Source organism: Cebus imitator, unplaced genomic scaffold, assembly GCF_001604975.1.
Source record: "Cebus imitator isolate Cc_AM_T3 unplaced genomic scaffold, Cebus_imitator-1.0 Scaffold338, whole genome shotgun sequence".
Lineage (NCBI taxonomy): Eukaryota > Metazoa > Chordata > Mammalia > Primates > Cebidae > Cebus > Cebus imitator.
Genome location: NW_016107653.1, coordinates 578,768 through 593,914, shown reverse-complemented (window position 1 = coordinate 593,914; position 15,147 = coordinate 578,768). Strand labels below are relative to the sequence as shown.

Sequence of the window (15,147 nt, the reverse complement as noted above, 5' to 3'; positions counted from 1 at the left end):
GTGGCGGGGAGCACCTTAGCCCCCCGGTCTGCACTCCGCGGCGGTCCGGGCGAATGGCACCATGTGGGGGGCCCCGAACGGCTGCCTGCCCTCCTGGCAGCCTTTGCTGAGGGTCTGCTCGGGGCCCTGCCCGGGGCTCTGTCACTTCGGCGCTCAGGTCCGAGGGGGCGGCGTCCCCGGAGACCCGGCTGCAGGGGGAGACCCGGGCCCTAGAGACGGGGTCCGGACCCTGCCCGGGGACGCTGGAGCTGGACACCGAGGGATGCTGGCGCAGGTGAGCACAGGTGGGCGCAGGTGGGCGCAGGCTTCTAGGAGTGAGCTCGCTCGGGCGAAGGCAAGGCTCGGGAGCCGGCGTGGGGGTGGGGACGCGGCCCCGGGAGCCGCAGAAGACGCCGGCAGGGAAGCAGCCGCCGACCGAGGGCGCCGGGTCACGTGCCCGCTCTCGGGGGCCCCCCGCGCCCCTCCCACCGGCCTCCGGGCCGCAGCCTCAGGGCGCCCGGTGCGGGGGTCAGGCCGCGGTCAGAGCGCGGGCGCGCGCTGTCGCCGCAGGGACGCGCCCCGCCCACCGTCGACCTCCGGGAGCCCAGGTTCGAGTCCCGGCCCTGCCGCGATCCGCTACGGGACCCGGCCCGACCCTTCCCTGTCGGGCCTCCGTCCTCCCACCGTCCGCGGTCTCCCGGACTCGGGGCTCACGCAGGGGCCGGGGCGGCCACTGGAGCCCACAACGCGCCTGCCCCTCCCCCGCCGCCGGGAGCGCGGACGCGCACGCACCTGGCCGCCGCCGAGAGCGAGGGTGGCGGGCGGAGCCGGGAAGCCCCGCCCTTTCCCCGCCCCCGCGCCCTCCCGGCCAATCAGAGGGAAGGACGGGACCCGTGCGGGGCGTCGCGCTGGGGGCGGGGCTTGCGGGGGCTGAAGAGCGAGCGGGAGGGCGGGCCAGAGGCGGTAGGGCTGGGGCTGAGGCGGCGGCGGCGGCGGCCGGGTGCCCGGGACAGCGACGCAGCGCGGCCGCGACAGGGCCCGCGAAAGCCCCGCAGCCCGCCGCAGCCGCCGCCTCGCCGCGGCCAGGTCGGAGAGCACGGCGGCGGGCGCGCGGCCTTAGAAGGCGGCCGGAGCGGCCGGCACAGCTCAGCGCGGAGCGTCCTGTCAGGCGGCGGCTGGGGGCGCCGCGGACTCGCGCCGCGATGATGCCGGTGGGTGCGGGCGGGCGGCGGTGGCTTCTTCCGTGGGCCGCCGGCCAAGCCGCCTTCCTCCCGCGGCTCCCGGCCCCCGCGGGCCGGTGCGAGGCCGGGCGGGCGGGGAAGGAAGTGGCTGGGCGGGCGCGCCCGGCCGCGGCGCCCCCCGGGCGGGCAGGTGGGGCGGCGCCGGGCTGTCAGCGCGGGGCGGGGGCCGCCTGCGGGCCCTTCCTGCTCGGCCTCCCCGGCCGCGGGGCCGCCGGGGCTTCCGGGGAGAGAAGCAGATGCTTTTGGGGCCGGTCATCGTCTCGGCTTCTCCGGCGCGCGGTCGGACGGTGGGGCCGGTCTCGTGGGTGGCTCAGCCGAGACCCGCCTGAAACGAACGTCCTGGGGTCGCGCTGGGAGTCGCTGGGGTGGGCACCCGCGCCCGGAGTTCCCACGCCCGGCGCCCGCGTTCCCGTGGCCTTCGCGGTTTACTGAGGACGGTGCCGAGTGCACGGATTTGCAGAGCCATCTTAGGAATTCCCTTTTCCCGTGTCTGCAGTCTTGGTTCGTTTTGCTGTAAGTGGTTTGTTCTCCGTGTTCTGAAGGTTGAACGAGGTTCGTTTGTAGTGGCGGTGCCTTTGTCCTGCCCTTAAGGATGCTTTCGCCTGGAAAGACATTGGCCATTAAATTTGCCATCGTCCTACCAACCCTTCCCTTTACCTGTAATCTAAATAGGGTATGCTGAATTCTGATTTTTAAAAATTGGCTTTTTGGGAGGTAAGCATCGTGACTTACGGAAAAAATGTGGGACTGATCGTACCCAGTTGGGGAGGCTTTGGTTTTCTGAGTGCCTATGGAGTAAGTAAAATTCTCAAACACGTTTATAGTAAAGTAACACAATCAGTTTTATAACCTACAATACTACTTTGCAAATCACATGTCACAGGAAAGCACAATTTCTCTGCATTTTCTACTTGAATATTGCTATTCTGGTATGCTGCAACCGAGGACGTTTCGATTAGATTCCACCCCCTTTCATTTCCTTTCTCTTGATAATGTCTTCTCCCCTTTTTTAACTCATTTCAGCATGTTTTGTAGCTGGTTTTCAGTGTTTTCCAAGTCTTAAGGTTTGATCTACTTGATACTTAGATCTTTCTTTAGCATTAGGCTTGTTGGGTTTCTAAATATTTGGTTTTAAATGAATAATTGTCTTGTAATGGAAAGAGAATTGAATGAGCATCAGAAGATCTGGAGTCAAACACTGGTACTCCCACTTTTTAGCTATGTGACCTTGAACAAGTCAAGGTCTTTGAGCCTGGAATTACCTCCAAAGTAGGGATAAAAATATACCAATATCTGAGAGCTGTCTTGAGGATCAGATAGGATGATGGTCCAAAAATGCTTGCTGAACAGAATGTCATGCAGATATTGTTAATATAGCTTTGAATTTTCAATTTTTAATTTTAATCTCTATAAAATAAGGCATTTGGAAACGTCCCTCCCTTTATTTATTTTTATTTTTTTATTTTTTATTTTTTGCAGCCCCAGCTGTTGCAGGAAACTTCCCTCTCTAATTCTCACTGGCTAGATTTTGGAAGGCATTATGGTGTTTCAGAATTTTGAAAGTAGTTTTACTTAAATCCTGTAATAGTCGATCGATGCATTCATACTATGGTGGCATTGAAATATATCTAGAAAAATTTTGGTTGGCTTCATTGTATAATATTTAATTATGAATATCCTGCTAAGAAACTTGGTTTACATTTTCCATATGATTCATTCAGTTATTTTACTTCTATTCCACGTGATTAGAGTTTTGAGTTCCTACCTTAACAGGTTTCCTTTTTAACAAGTTTATTTAGCTGGCAATTGGGACATTTCTTCAAATTTCTCAAAACAATATACTTTTTTTTTTTTTTTTTCCCAACATCCAAATGGACTTAATTTTAAAACTTAGACCTTTGAAGAGTATATTCAAATTTGATATAATTTTTTTTTCTTAAATATATTTTGCTTTAATGCTAGGTTAAAAAAGTAGAACCCAAAATTCTATACCTTTTTTTTTTTTTTTTTAAAAAAAAAAGGTCTATTATCAGTTTAAAACACATTGCTTTTGTTTGCCTTTTAGAAACATATGGTACTTCTCTTAGACTCTCTTTTATGACTTTTACTTTTGTATTTCCTTCGTGTTTTCTAAAAATACTACCTGTGGGACTGAGCCCTTCTTCTATTAACACAGCTGGAGTTGGTTGTAAATTTAGTAGGAGTTTTCAGAAATGCCATTCTTACTTGATAATATCTTTTTTCTCTTTTCTAATTTAAATTTTAATTTTTAATTCACCTGGGTGCAGGTGGGCTAAGGCCGAAAAGGGCATTAGCCACTTAGTAATATGTTAATCTGTGTATCCAAAATGTAAATAAGATTTTTCTCAATTTATTATATATTTGGTATTCATCATCATGATGAATCATTAAAGGAAAGTTGGATCATATTTTCAGTTTGTGTAGGGTAGCACTGTCCAATAAAAATCTAAAGCAAGCCACAAATGCAGTTTTAAATTTTGTGGTAACTGCATGAAACAGGTTGAGAAAGTATTAATTTTAACAATATTTTTTATTTTATTTATTTAAAAAAAAAATTTTTTTTTAAAGATGGGGTTTCACCGTGATGGCCAGGCTGGTCTTGAACTCCTGACCTCAGGTGATCCACCCACCTCAGCCTCCCAAAGTGCTAGGATTACAGGCGTGAGCTACCACGCCCGGCCAACAATATTTTTTATTAACTCAGCATATCCAAAATATCACTTTAATGTGTAATCAATATGAATAAATCACTATTGAGATATTCTATATATTTTTTGGTACTGTTTGAAATCTGGTGTAAATCTGGTGACACTTTGCATTTTACAGCACATGTCAGTTCAGACTAGCACATTTCCAGTGCGAAATAGCTACAAGTGGTTAGTGGCTACCATGTTGGACAACGTAGGCTTAGAGTATATTTTATTTTATTTGAAAATTGGCAATTAGTATATAATGTCTGTGCTAACTTTTTTTTTTTTTTTTTTAAGATGGAGTCTCACACTGTCGCCCAGGCTGTAGTGCAGTGATGCAATCTCAGCTCACTGCAATCTCCACCTCCTGGGTTCAAGCAGTTCTCCTGCCTCAGCCTCCTGAGTAGCTGGGACTACAGGCGTAAGCCACCATGCTCAGCTAATTTTTTTGTATTTTTAATAGAGACGGGGTTTTACCATGTTGGCCAGGATGGTCTTGAACTCCTGGCCTCGTGATCTGCCTGTCTTGGCCTCCCAAAGTCCTGAGATTACAGGTGTGAGCCACCGTGCCCAGCTTTTTCTTTTTTGAGATGGTGTCTTGCTCTGTTGCCCAGGCTGGAGTGCAGTGGCACGATCTCAACTCATTGCAACCTCCACCTCCTGGATTTGATCTATTCTCCTGCCTCAGCCTCCCGAGTAGCTGGGACCACAGGCACATGCCACTATACCTGGCTAATTTCTGTATTTTTAAGTAGAGATGGGATTCACCATGTTGCCCAAGCTGGTCTCGAATTTCTGAGCTCAAGTGATCTACCCACCTCAGCCTTCCAGAGTGCTGGGTTTATAGGTGTGATCCAACCCCCGACCCCACACCTGGCCTTTCCATTTTTAATCTAAATTATATTTTGGGATTTTTCTCTTATGGAAAATAGTATTGTTTTTTGGTATCTGTAGTTACTCACCTTTTTGTCAATGTTTTTGTCAATGGATGACATTTTAAAAATGTTTTCCCAGGAAAAAAGGGGATCATTTAAATAATAATCTTCAGTTAGTCCCTAAGATCTGCGCCTGCAATCATTTAGGCCATGCATTTACAACTTTGACAGAAGAAAGAATTTTAGTAAAAATGGAGAGCCCAATTCAGATTATAGAAAGGATGAAAACTGCCTTGACTTGGCATATGTGTGTGTGTGTGTGTGTGTGTGTGTGTGTGTGTTTATATACATATAATTTTTTTTTTTTTTTTTCTTGAGACAAGAGTCTTGCTCTGTCGCCGAGGCTGGAGTGCAATGGCAGAATCTCAGCTCACTGTAACCTCTGCATCCCCAGCTCAACTGATTCTGGTGTCCCAGCCTCCAGAGTAGCTGAGACTACATATGCATGCCACCAAGCCTACCTAATTTTTTGTAATTTTTGGTAGAGGCAGGGGTTTTGCCATGTGGGCCAGGCTGATTTCGAATTCCTGGCCTCAAGTGATCTGCCTGCCTCAGCCCCCCAAAGTGCTGGGATTATAGGCCTGAGCCACCGTGCCTGGCCAGGGTACTTTTTATTTTCCAAAAGAATAGTGAGTCAAGAAGTGTTCTGTAGCTCTGAAGTGTGTTTTCTTCGTAAAGAAGACACTCTGGGCTGGGTGTGGTATAATCCCAGCACTTTGGGAGGCTGAGGCAGGCAGATTACCTGAGGTCAGGAGTTCAAGACCAGCCTGGCCAACATGGGGAAATCCCATCTCTACTAAAAATGCAAAAATTAGCCAGTTGTGGTTGCTCATTCCTGTAATCTCAGCTACTCAGGAGGCTGAGGCAGGAGAATTGCTTGAATCCAGAAGATGGAGGTTGATGAGCCAAGATCGTGCCATTGAACTCTAGCCTGGGCAACGAAAGCAAAACTCCGCCTTAAAAAAAAAAAAAGTCAGCACTCTGGGTTGGGCTTGGTGCAGTGGCTCATACTGTAATCACAGCACTTTGGGAGGCCGAGGTGGGCAGATCACAAAGTCAGAAGTTCGAGACCAGCCTGGCCAATATGGTGAAACCATCTCTACTAAAAATAAAAAATTAGCCGGGCATAGTGGTGGGTGCCTGTAGTCCCAGCTACTTGGGAGGCAGAGGCAAGAGAATTGCTTGACCCTGGGAGGTGGAGGTTGCAGTGAGACAAGATTGTGCCACTGTACTCCAACCTGGGTGACAGAACAAGACTGTCTCAAAAAAAAAAAAAAAAAGAAGGCTCTCTGGTGGTGGAGTTTGGTAATGTTAGCAGTGGGACACCTAACTTCCATGAGTTGCTGTGAAGTGTGGCTATGATTCTACTTATTTCCGTCCAAGGAGCTCTTTCAGCATGTTTACTGCAGGGTATGGATGACATTTTTTTTTTTTTTAATATTTAGCTTTCATTAAATATTTACTTATTCTAGGTATTCATTTTCTTCCTAACTATGTAGAAACATTTTGAGGTACTAGAATAGGTTTTTCTCTTTTTTAAATAAACAACTGGCTGGGCCTGGTGGCTCACGCCTGTAATCCTACCACTTTGGGAGGCCAAGGTGGACAGATCACAAGGTCAGGAATTCAAGAGCAGCCTGGCCTATACGGTGAAACCCTGTCTTTAATAAAAATACAAAACCAAACAAAAAAATTAGCTGGGCATGGTGGCGCATGCCTGTAGTCCCAGCTACTCAGGAGGCTTGAGTAGAATTACTTGAACCAGGGAGGTAGAGGTTACAGTGAGCCAAGAAGTAGAGGTTGCTGTGAGCCAAGATCATGCCACTGCACTCCAGCCTGGGCAACAGAACGAGACTCCATCTCAAGAAATAAATAAATAAAATAAACAACTGACATATAATTGACAACAAAATCCTGAATGGGAAATAGGGTTATTATTCCTACTCGTTAGTGAAGACCTTTGGATTTAATCTCTTTGGGCCTCAGTTTCTCATCTGTCACATGAGTTGGGTATAGTAATTTTCAGGCATTTATGGTTGCTTGAGTAGCCGATTTATGGCAGATATTTGTATGAAGTTCTCTAAAATTCATATTGGTTGTGTCAAAGGCAACTTGACACTTGTTTTGGCAGCCTTTAGTAAACTCTTCCATTTCCCAAACATCTTTTATGATAGAGCAGATAGTAAAAGCTCAGTAAATGTTTACTATTAATTTTTAATTAGTAATTAAGTGACTTGATAAGCTTGATTTTACAGCCTAATTTAGTAAACAAACACCGAAGACTGGACTATGTTTAAAAAATGTTTTTCTTTTTTTCTTTTGAGATGGAGTCTTCGATCTGTCATCTAGGCTGGAGTGCAGTGGCATGATCTTAGCTTACTATAATCTCTGCCTGCCAGGTTCAAGTGATTCTCCTGACTCAGCCTCCTGAGTAGCTGAGATTACTGGTGCTGCCACCACACCCGGCTAATTTTTTTGTATTTTTAGTATAGATGGGGTTTCGCCATGTTGGCCTGGCTAGTCACAAACTCCTGACTTTAAGTAATCTACCTGCCTCGGCCTCTCAGAGTGTAGGGATTACAGGCGTGAGCCACTGCACCCAGCCTAAAAAATTTTTTTAAATTGATATATTTCTATATGTTTCTGAGGTATATGCGATATTTTGTTACATGCATAGAATGTGTGATGATCAAGTCAGGGTATTTGGGATATCCATTCCTTCTAGCACTTATAATTTCTATGTGTTGGGAACATTTCAATAGCAGCTCTCGTAGCTGTTTTGAAATATACAATACATTGTGTTCTTTATTTTATTTTATTTTTTTGGAAATGGATTCTCCCTCTGTCACCCAGGCTGGGGTACAGTGGTGTGATCTCAGCTCACTGCAACCTCCGCCTCCCGGGTTCAAGTGATTCTCCTGCCTCAGCCTCCCTGGTAGCTGAGATTACAGGAGTGTGCTACCATGCCCAGGTAATTTTTTTGTATTTTTAGGAGAGACAAGGTTTCACCATGTTGGCCAAGCTGGTCTTGAATTCCTGACCTCAAATGATCTGTCCACCTCAGCCCCTCGAAGTGCTGGAATTACAGACATGAGCCACTGTGCCTGGCCTGGACCAGATTTTTTTTTTTCTTTGAGATGGAGTTTTACTGTTGTTGCCCAGGCTAGAGCGCAGTGGCACAATCTTGGCTCACTGCAACCTCCACCTTCTGGATTCAAGCAATTCTCCTGCCTCAGCTTCCCTAGTAGCTGGGATTATAGGTGCCCACCACTACGCCAGGCTAATTTTTGTATTTTGAGTAGAGATAGGGTTTTACCATGTCGGCCAGGCTGATCTCAAACTCCTGACCTTGTGATCCACCCGCCTCAGCCTCACATAGTGCTGGGATTACAGCTGTGAGCCACTGCACGCAACCTTTTTTTTTTAAGCCTCTAGTTTCTTTAAAACAAAAATTACATATAATAGTGCCATTTAAGATAATTTGTTTCTGGCCTTGGACTACCCAAAAATTTCTAAAAGGAAAAACAAAGTCTCAATGATACAAAAATGTGTATATAAAAACCTTTTTTTGGCTGGGCAGTGGCTCATGCCTGTAACCCCAGCACTTTGGGAGGCTGAGGTGGGAGGATACCTTGAGGCCAGAAGTTTGAGACCGGCCTGGGCAACGTAGGGAGACCCTGTCTCTACAAAAATAATAAAAAAAAAACCTAGCTGGGCATGGTGGCAAGTGCCTGTAGTCCCAGCTACTGAAGAGGCTGAAGTGGGAGGATCACTTGAGCCCGGGAGGATGACTTGAGCCTGGGAGGTTGATGCTGCAGTGAGCTGTGGTCATGCTTCTGCACTTTAGCGTGGGTGACTGAGCAAGACTCTGTCTCAAAGTAAATAAAAAGGATCCCAAGGTGAATGTTTTTGACAAAAAGGTGTATTTTCCACCTGGAATTTGGGGACAACTCAGTTTTAAATGTAAATGTGTTAAATGTATTTTTTTAATTCCTTTCTCGGCATCCTACTCTGAACGGTTTTAGGAATCACAGTTTCTTAGGATTTTTGGCAAAATAGGAACTTAAAATATCACTGGGTTATTGTATTGAAGTTATATAACTGGTTGTCAACATGCATTTGTATGTGTTTGCACAGATGGAGAATAGCTTCTCAGCAAAAGTGTGGTGAGATTTTGGTGCCTTGAAATGCTGTTGTCATAGTTATTTCACAAACTGTGGTTCTGGGGCTAAACAGAGGAATGGTGGTAATCAGATTCTATTGTGACACTTTCTTGGCTTGATTGCTTTGCTTTATTTCACTGCACAGATAGCTGTGTGACTGTTGTTCAGACTAATTGGTAAGCAAAAGCTGCTGTTACTGGATTTTGTAAAATAAAAATCTTTGGTGACATCATTTAGAACAATATAGAACTGGAAAAATTTGGTCATTTTCATCAAAATTAATGCCATTTGAAATATTCGTATACAGTTCAGTACAAGATCTTGTTAGTGGCACTATTGATGTGTTTAGAGAAAATGTTAACTGAGGTTTTAGCAGAATCATGATTTATGCCACACGTTGTGATTGTAATTATCGTAGCTCAAGAAAATGCAAAGGCCGTGTAGTAGGAACATGCCCAGCATGCTGGAGGAACAAAATACGCCTGTGTGGCAGGAGCAGAGTAAGGGGGAAAGTGGAGGACGTGGAGTCAGAAAGGTAATGGGGAGAGTAGTGTAGGATGGATCTTGTAGGGCCTTAGAGGCCATTGTAATGACAAAGGGGATGGAGAGATTTCTTTTTATCAGAAATGAAATACAGTGGTCTGTTTATTGCATCATAAGTAGTTCTGAGTAACAGGCATTGCCTAGGTGACTTTACTATAGCAGGTAAGAGTGCAGACCCTCACATTGTTTTACTTAAATATGGATGCTGGCATCGCCACTTACAGGCTCTCTGACCTTAAAGTTACTTGACCCTTCACTTCCTTGTCTCTGAGTTGAGCATAATTAGTAACCTTCCATTGTTGGGTTGATGCATTACTGCACTGAAAGTTGCCTGGCATGTAGTAAATGCTTAGTAAATATGTTATTTGTAAACTCTATTGTTTCCTCTGGAAAGCTTTTACCGTCTCTGCTTTGGCCAGCTCTACCATCGGAAGTGCTCACCCTGCCGTGCCTTTTTCTGGGGAGGGGGATATGGGATAATTCATATGCTATAAAATTCACCTTCTAGTGTGTACAGTTCATTGGTTTTTAGTGTATGCGTGAGGTTGTACAACTATTGCCACTGTCTAATTTCAAATTATTTTACCTGGAGTGTCTTTGCAGTACTTGTCTTAGTTGTAATCGTAAACATTTGTGTGACTGGTTGATTCTGTTTCTTGTCCTAGACTGTGAGCTTCATGAGACTAGGAGCTCTCTCTTTTTGTTTGCCATTTTAACACTGCTACTTAGCCCAATGACTGGCACATAGTTGGTGCTCGGTAAATATTTGTTGAATGAAGAAAGATATGATGTGGAGGTCATGTTGGGCCCCATTGTGAAGAGCTGTATGTGTGTGTGTGCCATACAGGGTTGGACTTGATCCAACACGGATGTGAAAGTGTAGAGCATAGTGGTTGTTAGCAAGTGCAGAGCTGAGACTGTATATTCTGGCTTTGCCTCTTACTAACTCTGTGACTTTGCACAATTCTTTTTTTTTTTTTTTTTTTTTAATGGTAATTAAAAATACCTTCTCACATCCTTGTCTTTGTATTATTCATCGTTTTTTTCTTTTTCTTTATTTTATTGTTTTTTTTTCTGAGACAGTCTCACCCTGTTGCCCAGGCTGAAGTACAATGGCTTGATCTCAGCTCACTGCATCCTCCGCCTCCCAGTCAAGCAATTCTCCTGCCTCAGCCTCCAGAATAAGCTGGGATTACAGGTGCTTCAGGCTGAGGTGGGTGGATCACCTGAGGTCAGGAGTTCAAGACCAGCCTGGCCAACATAGTTAAACCCTGTCTCTACTAAATATACAAAAATTAGCTGGGCATGGTGGTGCATGCCTGTAATCCCAGCTAGTTGGGAGGCTGAGGAAGGAGAACTGCTTGAACCTGGGAGGTCGAGGTTGCAGTGAGCCAAGATTATGCCACTGCACTCCAGCCTGTGCGATGGGAGCGAGACTCCATCTCAAAAAAAAGCCAAAAAAAACCCCCACTGTATTTCATAATGCTGTTAGCATTGTTAGTTGCTTTGAGCATTATCTGTTACTATATGTAATAAGTAGTTGGGGGCCAGGTGCGGTGGCTCACACCTATAATCCCAGCACTTTGGGAGGCTGAGGTAGGTGGATCACTTGAGGTCAGGAGTTCAAGAGCAGCCTGGCCAACATGGTAAAACCTCTTCTTTACTAAAAATAGAAAAATGTTAGCTGGGCGTGATAGCAGGTGCCTGTAATCCCAGCTATCTGGGAGGCTGAGGCAGGAAAATTGCTTGAGCAGAGGTTGCAGTGAGCTGAATCGTGCCACTGCACTCCAGCCTGGACACCAAGACTCTATCTTTTAAAAAAAAAAAAAAAAAAAAAATGGTAGTCAGTAGACCAGGTGCCATGGCTTATGTCTGCAATCCTAGCACTTCAGGAGACCAAGGTGGAAGGATTGCTTGTGGCCAGGAGTTTGACACTAGACAGGGGAGCATAGTGATACCCTGTCTCTATAAAAAAAAAAAAATAAATAAAAAATCAGCAGGACATAGTGGCATGCCTTTGTAAACCCAGCAACTCAGGAGGCTAATACAAGAGGGTCACTTAAGCCCAGGAAGTTGAGGCTGCAGTGAGCTATGATCACACCACTGTACTTCAGCCTGGGCAATAGAGCGAGATCCCGTCTCTTTTTTCTGTTTAAAAAAATTTTTTTTAATTTTATTAATTTTTTTAATAGAGATCGGGTTTCTCCATGTTGGTCAGGCTGGTCTCAAACTCCTGACCTCAGGTCATCCACCCACCTCGGCCTCCCAAAGTTCTGGGATTATAGGCGTGAGCCACCGCACCAGGCCTGAGACCCCATTTCTTTAAAAATTAAAATAAAATAAAATGCTGGGGGCAGTGGCTCATGGCCAGCACTGTGGGAGGCTGAGGCAGCAGGATTGCTTGAGCCCAGGAGTTCAACACCAGCCTGGGCATCATGGCAGACCCCATCTCTACCAAAATAATACAAAAAATTAGCTTGGCATGGTGGCTCACACCTGTGTTTCCAGCTACTCAGGAGGCTAAGGTAGGAGGACCCCTTGAGCCTGGGAGGTGGAGGTTGCAGTGAGCCATCTTCATGCCATTGCACTCGAGTCTTGGCAACACATCCTGTCTTAAAAAAAAAAAAGAAAGAAAAAAGCAAACATTTACCAAGTACTTTTTCTCCAGCAATCATAAGACTTCTTGGCAGACAAGATTCAGTCAGAAAAGGATCACACTGACCCTGTTACTCTGAGGCAGAATGCTTGTGCTCTTCATGCTGAGAGAAGCTACATGGTAATCACAAAATCTATTAAGTTAATAGAACAGAGAGAAAATGGTTTGCTTTTCTTAGAAATTGAAGTTTAACTGGGCACAGTGGCTCACTCCTATAATCCCAGCCCTTTGGGAGGCCAAGGCAGGTGGATCATCTGAGGTCAGGAGTTGGAGACCAACTTTACCAACATGGGGAAACCCTGTCTTCACTAAAAACACAAAAAAATTAGCTGGGTATGGTGGTGGGCACTTGTAATCCAAACTACTTGGGAGGCAGAGGCAGGAGAATAGCTTGAACCTGGGAGGCAGAGGCTGTAGTGAAGTAAGATCGTGCCATTGTACTCCAGCCTGGACAGCAAGAATGAAACTCCATCTCGGGGCAGGCGGTATGGTGGCTCATGCCTATAATCCCAGCACTTTGGGAGGCTGAGGTGGGCGGATCATGAGGTCAGGAGATCGAGACCATCCTGGCCACGGTGAAACCCCATCTCTACTAAAATACAAAAAATTAGCCGAGTGTGGTGGCACACACCTGTAGTCCCAGCTAGCTACTCAGGAGGTGAGGCAGGGGAATCACTTGAATCTGGGAGACGGAGGTTGCAGTGAGCCGAGATTGTGCCACTTCACTCCAGCCTGGCGAAAGAGCAAGACTCCGTCTCAAAAAAAAAAAACATAAAGAAAGAAATTAAAGTTTACCTTCCCTGTGCAGTGCTTTCTGTTATCCAGACCTAACTCAGAACCAGAATAAGGTTCACTTCATGCAGTGTTCTGTCAGCTGAAAAGCTCATTTCCTGTTTTGTGGTCCCTGCCTGGATGGTACCTTCCATCTTGTATGAAACGCCCCTCCCCTTCCTGTGCTTTATTCCTCTTTGTCGTATTTTTTGAGACAGAGTCTCACTCTGTCATCCAGACTAGAGTACACTGGTGCAATCTTGACTCACTGCAACCTCCGCCTGCCGGGTTCAAGCAATTCTCATGCCTCAGCCTCCCAAGCAGCTGGGACCACAGGTGTGCGCCACCATGCCCAGCTAATTTTCGCCGTGTTGGTCAGGCTGGTCTCGAACTTCTGGCCTCAAGTGGTCCGCCTGCCTCGGCCTCCCAAAGTGTTGGGATTACAAGTGTGAGCCACTGCACCCAGCCAGTTCCTCTTTGTGGTACTTATATCCACTGCTGTTTATTTGTGGAAGCACCATGAAAGCAGAGTTTGTTTTCTTTTCCCAGTGCAGTATCCTTGGCACTTAGAACATTGCGAGTCTCTGGTAGGCATTTAATATGTACTTGCTTATTGAATGAACTCAGCGTGCCTTTAGGATGCATTGATTACATGCTGGGTCTGCCTTTGCTTTTGGTGAGCTCATATTGTGGAGAACAATCGTGTAACCAAAAAAAAAGTCATTCCAAAAGATAAAAGTCAGAATACAAGGTGTAGCGAAGTGCAGTGGCAAAGAGGTCTTCTCAACCTCAAGATGTTGGGAAGTTTCACAGAGAAGGCGACATTTGAGTGGGATTTGGAAGATTGAGGAAGAAGGAGTGAAGGTGATGGGGAAGGGCTTTTTGGTAGAAGGATTTTTTTTTTTTTTTTTTTGGAGAAAGAATCTCTCGCTCAGGCTAGAGTGCAATAGTACCGTGTCTGCTGACTGCAGCGTCTCCTGGGTTCAAGGAATTCTGCCTCAGCCTCCTGAGTAGCTGGGATTACAGGCACCCAGCACCAGGCCTCGCTAATTTTTTAATGTTTTTAGTAGAGATGGGGTTTCACCATGTTGACCAGGCTGGTCTCAAACTTCTGACCTCAGGTGATCCGCCCTCCTTAGCCTCCCAAAGTGCTGGGATTACAGACGTGAGCTACCGTGCCCAGCTGTCCCATCCTTTTTTTTTTTTTTTAAGATGGAGTCTCGCTCTGTCATCCAGGCTGGAGTGCAGTGGCATGATCTCTGCTTCCTGGGTACAAGCGATTCTTATGCCTCAGCCTTCAGAGTAGCTGGGATTACAGGTGCACACCACATACCTAGCTAAATTTTGTATTTTAGTAGAAATGGGATTTCACCATGTTGTCCATGCTGGTCTCAAACTCCTGACCTCAGGTGGTCCACTCACCTCAGTCTCCCAAGTAGCTGGGATTACAGGGATCATCACTGTGCCCAGCTAATTTTTGTATTTTTAATAGAGACTGGTTTTGCCGTGTTGGCCAGGCTGGTCTTGAACTCCTGACCTCAGGGGATCCGTCCACCTCGGCCTCCCAAAGTGCTGGGATTATAGCCATGAGCTACCATGCCCAGCCAATGGATCTTAAGCTGAGATGTAAAGTACTCCAGTTTTAGTTAAAATTAGTACCCTTAAGTGTCTGGAGGTGAAGAGAGTAGTCCTTTACAATAGTCGAGGCAGAGAAGGGTCTGAGTGATCAAAATAGTTGTGAAACAACCTGGCGTTGAAGCTGAATTCAGTTTGTTGACCTCCTCAATCCTTCACATAACCTTTATTCTTACATGTTACACAGTTCCAATTTACCTGGCTTCTAAGCCATTAGAAGCTGTATCTGAGGTTGCTAGAGGGGTAGTCGTTGGCAGACAGTCTGGCTGGAGACTGTGGTCTCATGCTGGAAATCATTCAGAGGTATAGCTTCAAGCACAACCTGAGGTTGAGGTCTGAGGGTGGGCAGCCTGACCTTAGTCAATCCAAGGATAGTCACAATTACAGATGACACATTACACATAGGGTAGTAGTTAAAGTTCCTCATGATGACTGAGTCATCAAGAAAACAGTAAATAATATCAGTGATGTAGACAGCAACTGGATACATTTTAGATGAGCCGTGTGCAATAG

The 15,147-nt window shown here is 46.2% G+C and overlaps 1 protein-coding gene across 3 annotated transcripts in view; it reads left to right on the top strand.

Moving 5' to 3' along the window:
• The first annotated feature begins 247 nt into the window (after window positions 1-247).
• The window catches only part of PPP1R13B (protein phosphatase 1 regulatory subunit 13B), a 112,568-nt gene continuing 97,668 nt past the window's right edge, over window positions 248-15,147 (top strand). Inside the window, exon 1 of one of the 3 annotated variants that reach the window (XM_037730251.1) lies at window positions 248-274. In XM_037730251.1, the coding sequence (XP_037586179.1) occupies window positions 263-274 (12 nt within the window). In that variant the 5' untranslated portion in view covers window positions 248-262. Of the gene's footprint in view, window positions 275-475; window positions 588-882; window positions 1,191-15,147 lie in introns of those variants that run through there. The other 2 variants (XM_037730252.1, XM_017505371.2) reach the window with 2 other exon arrangements.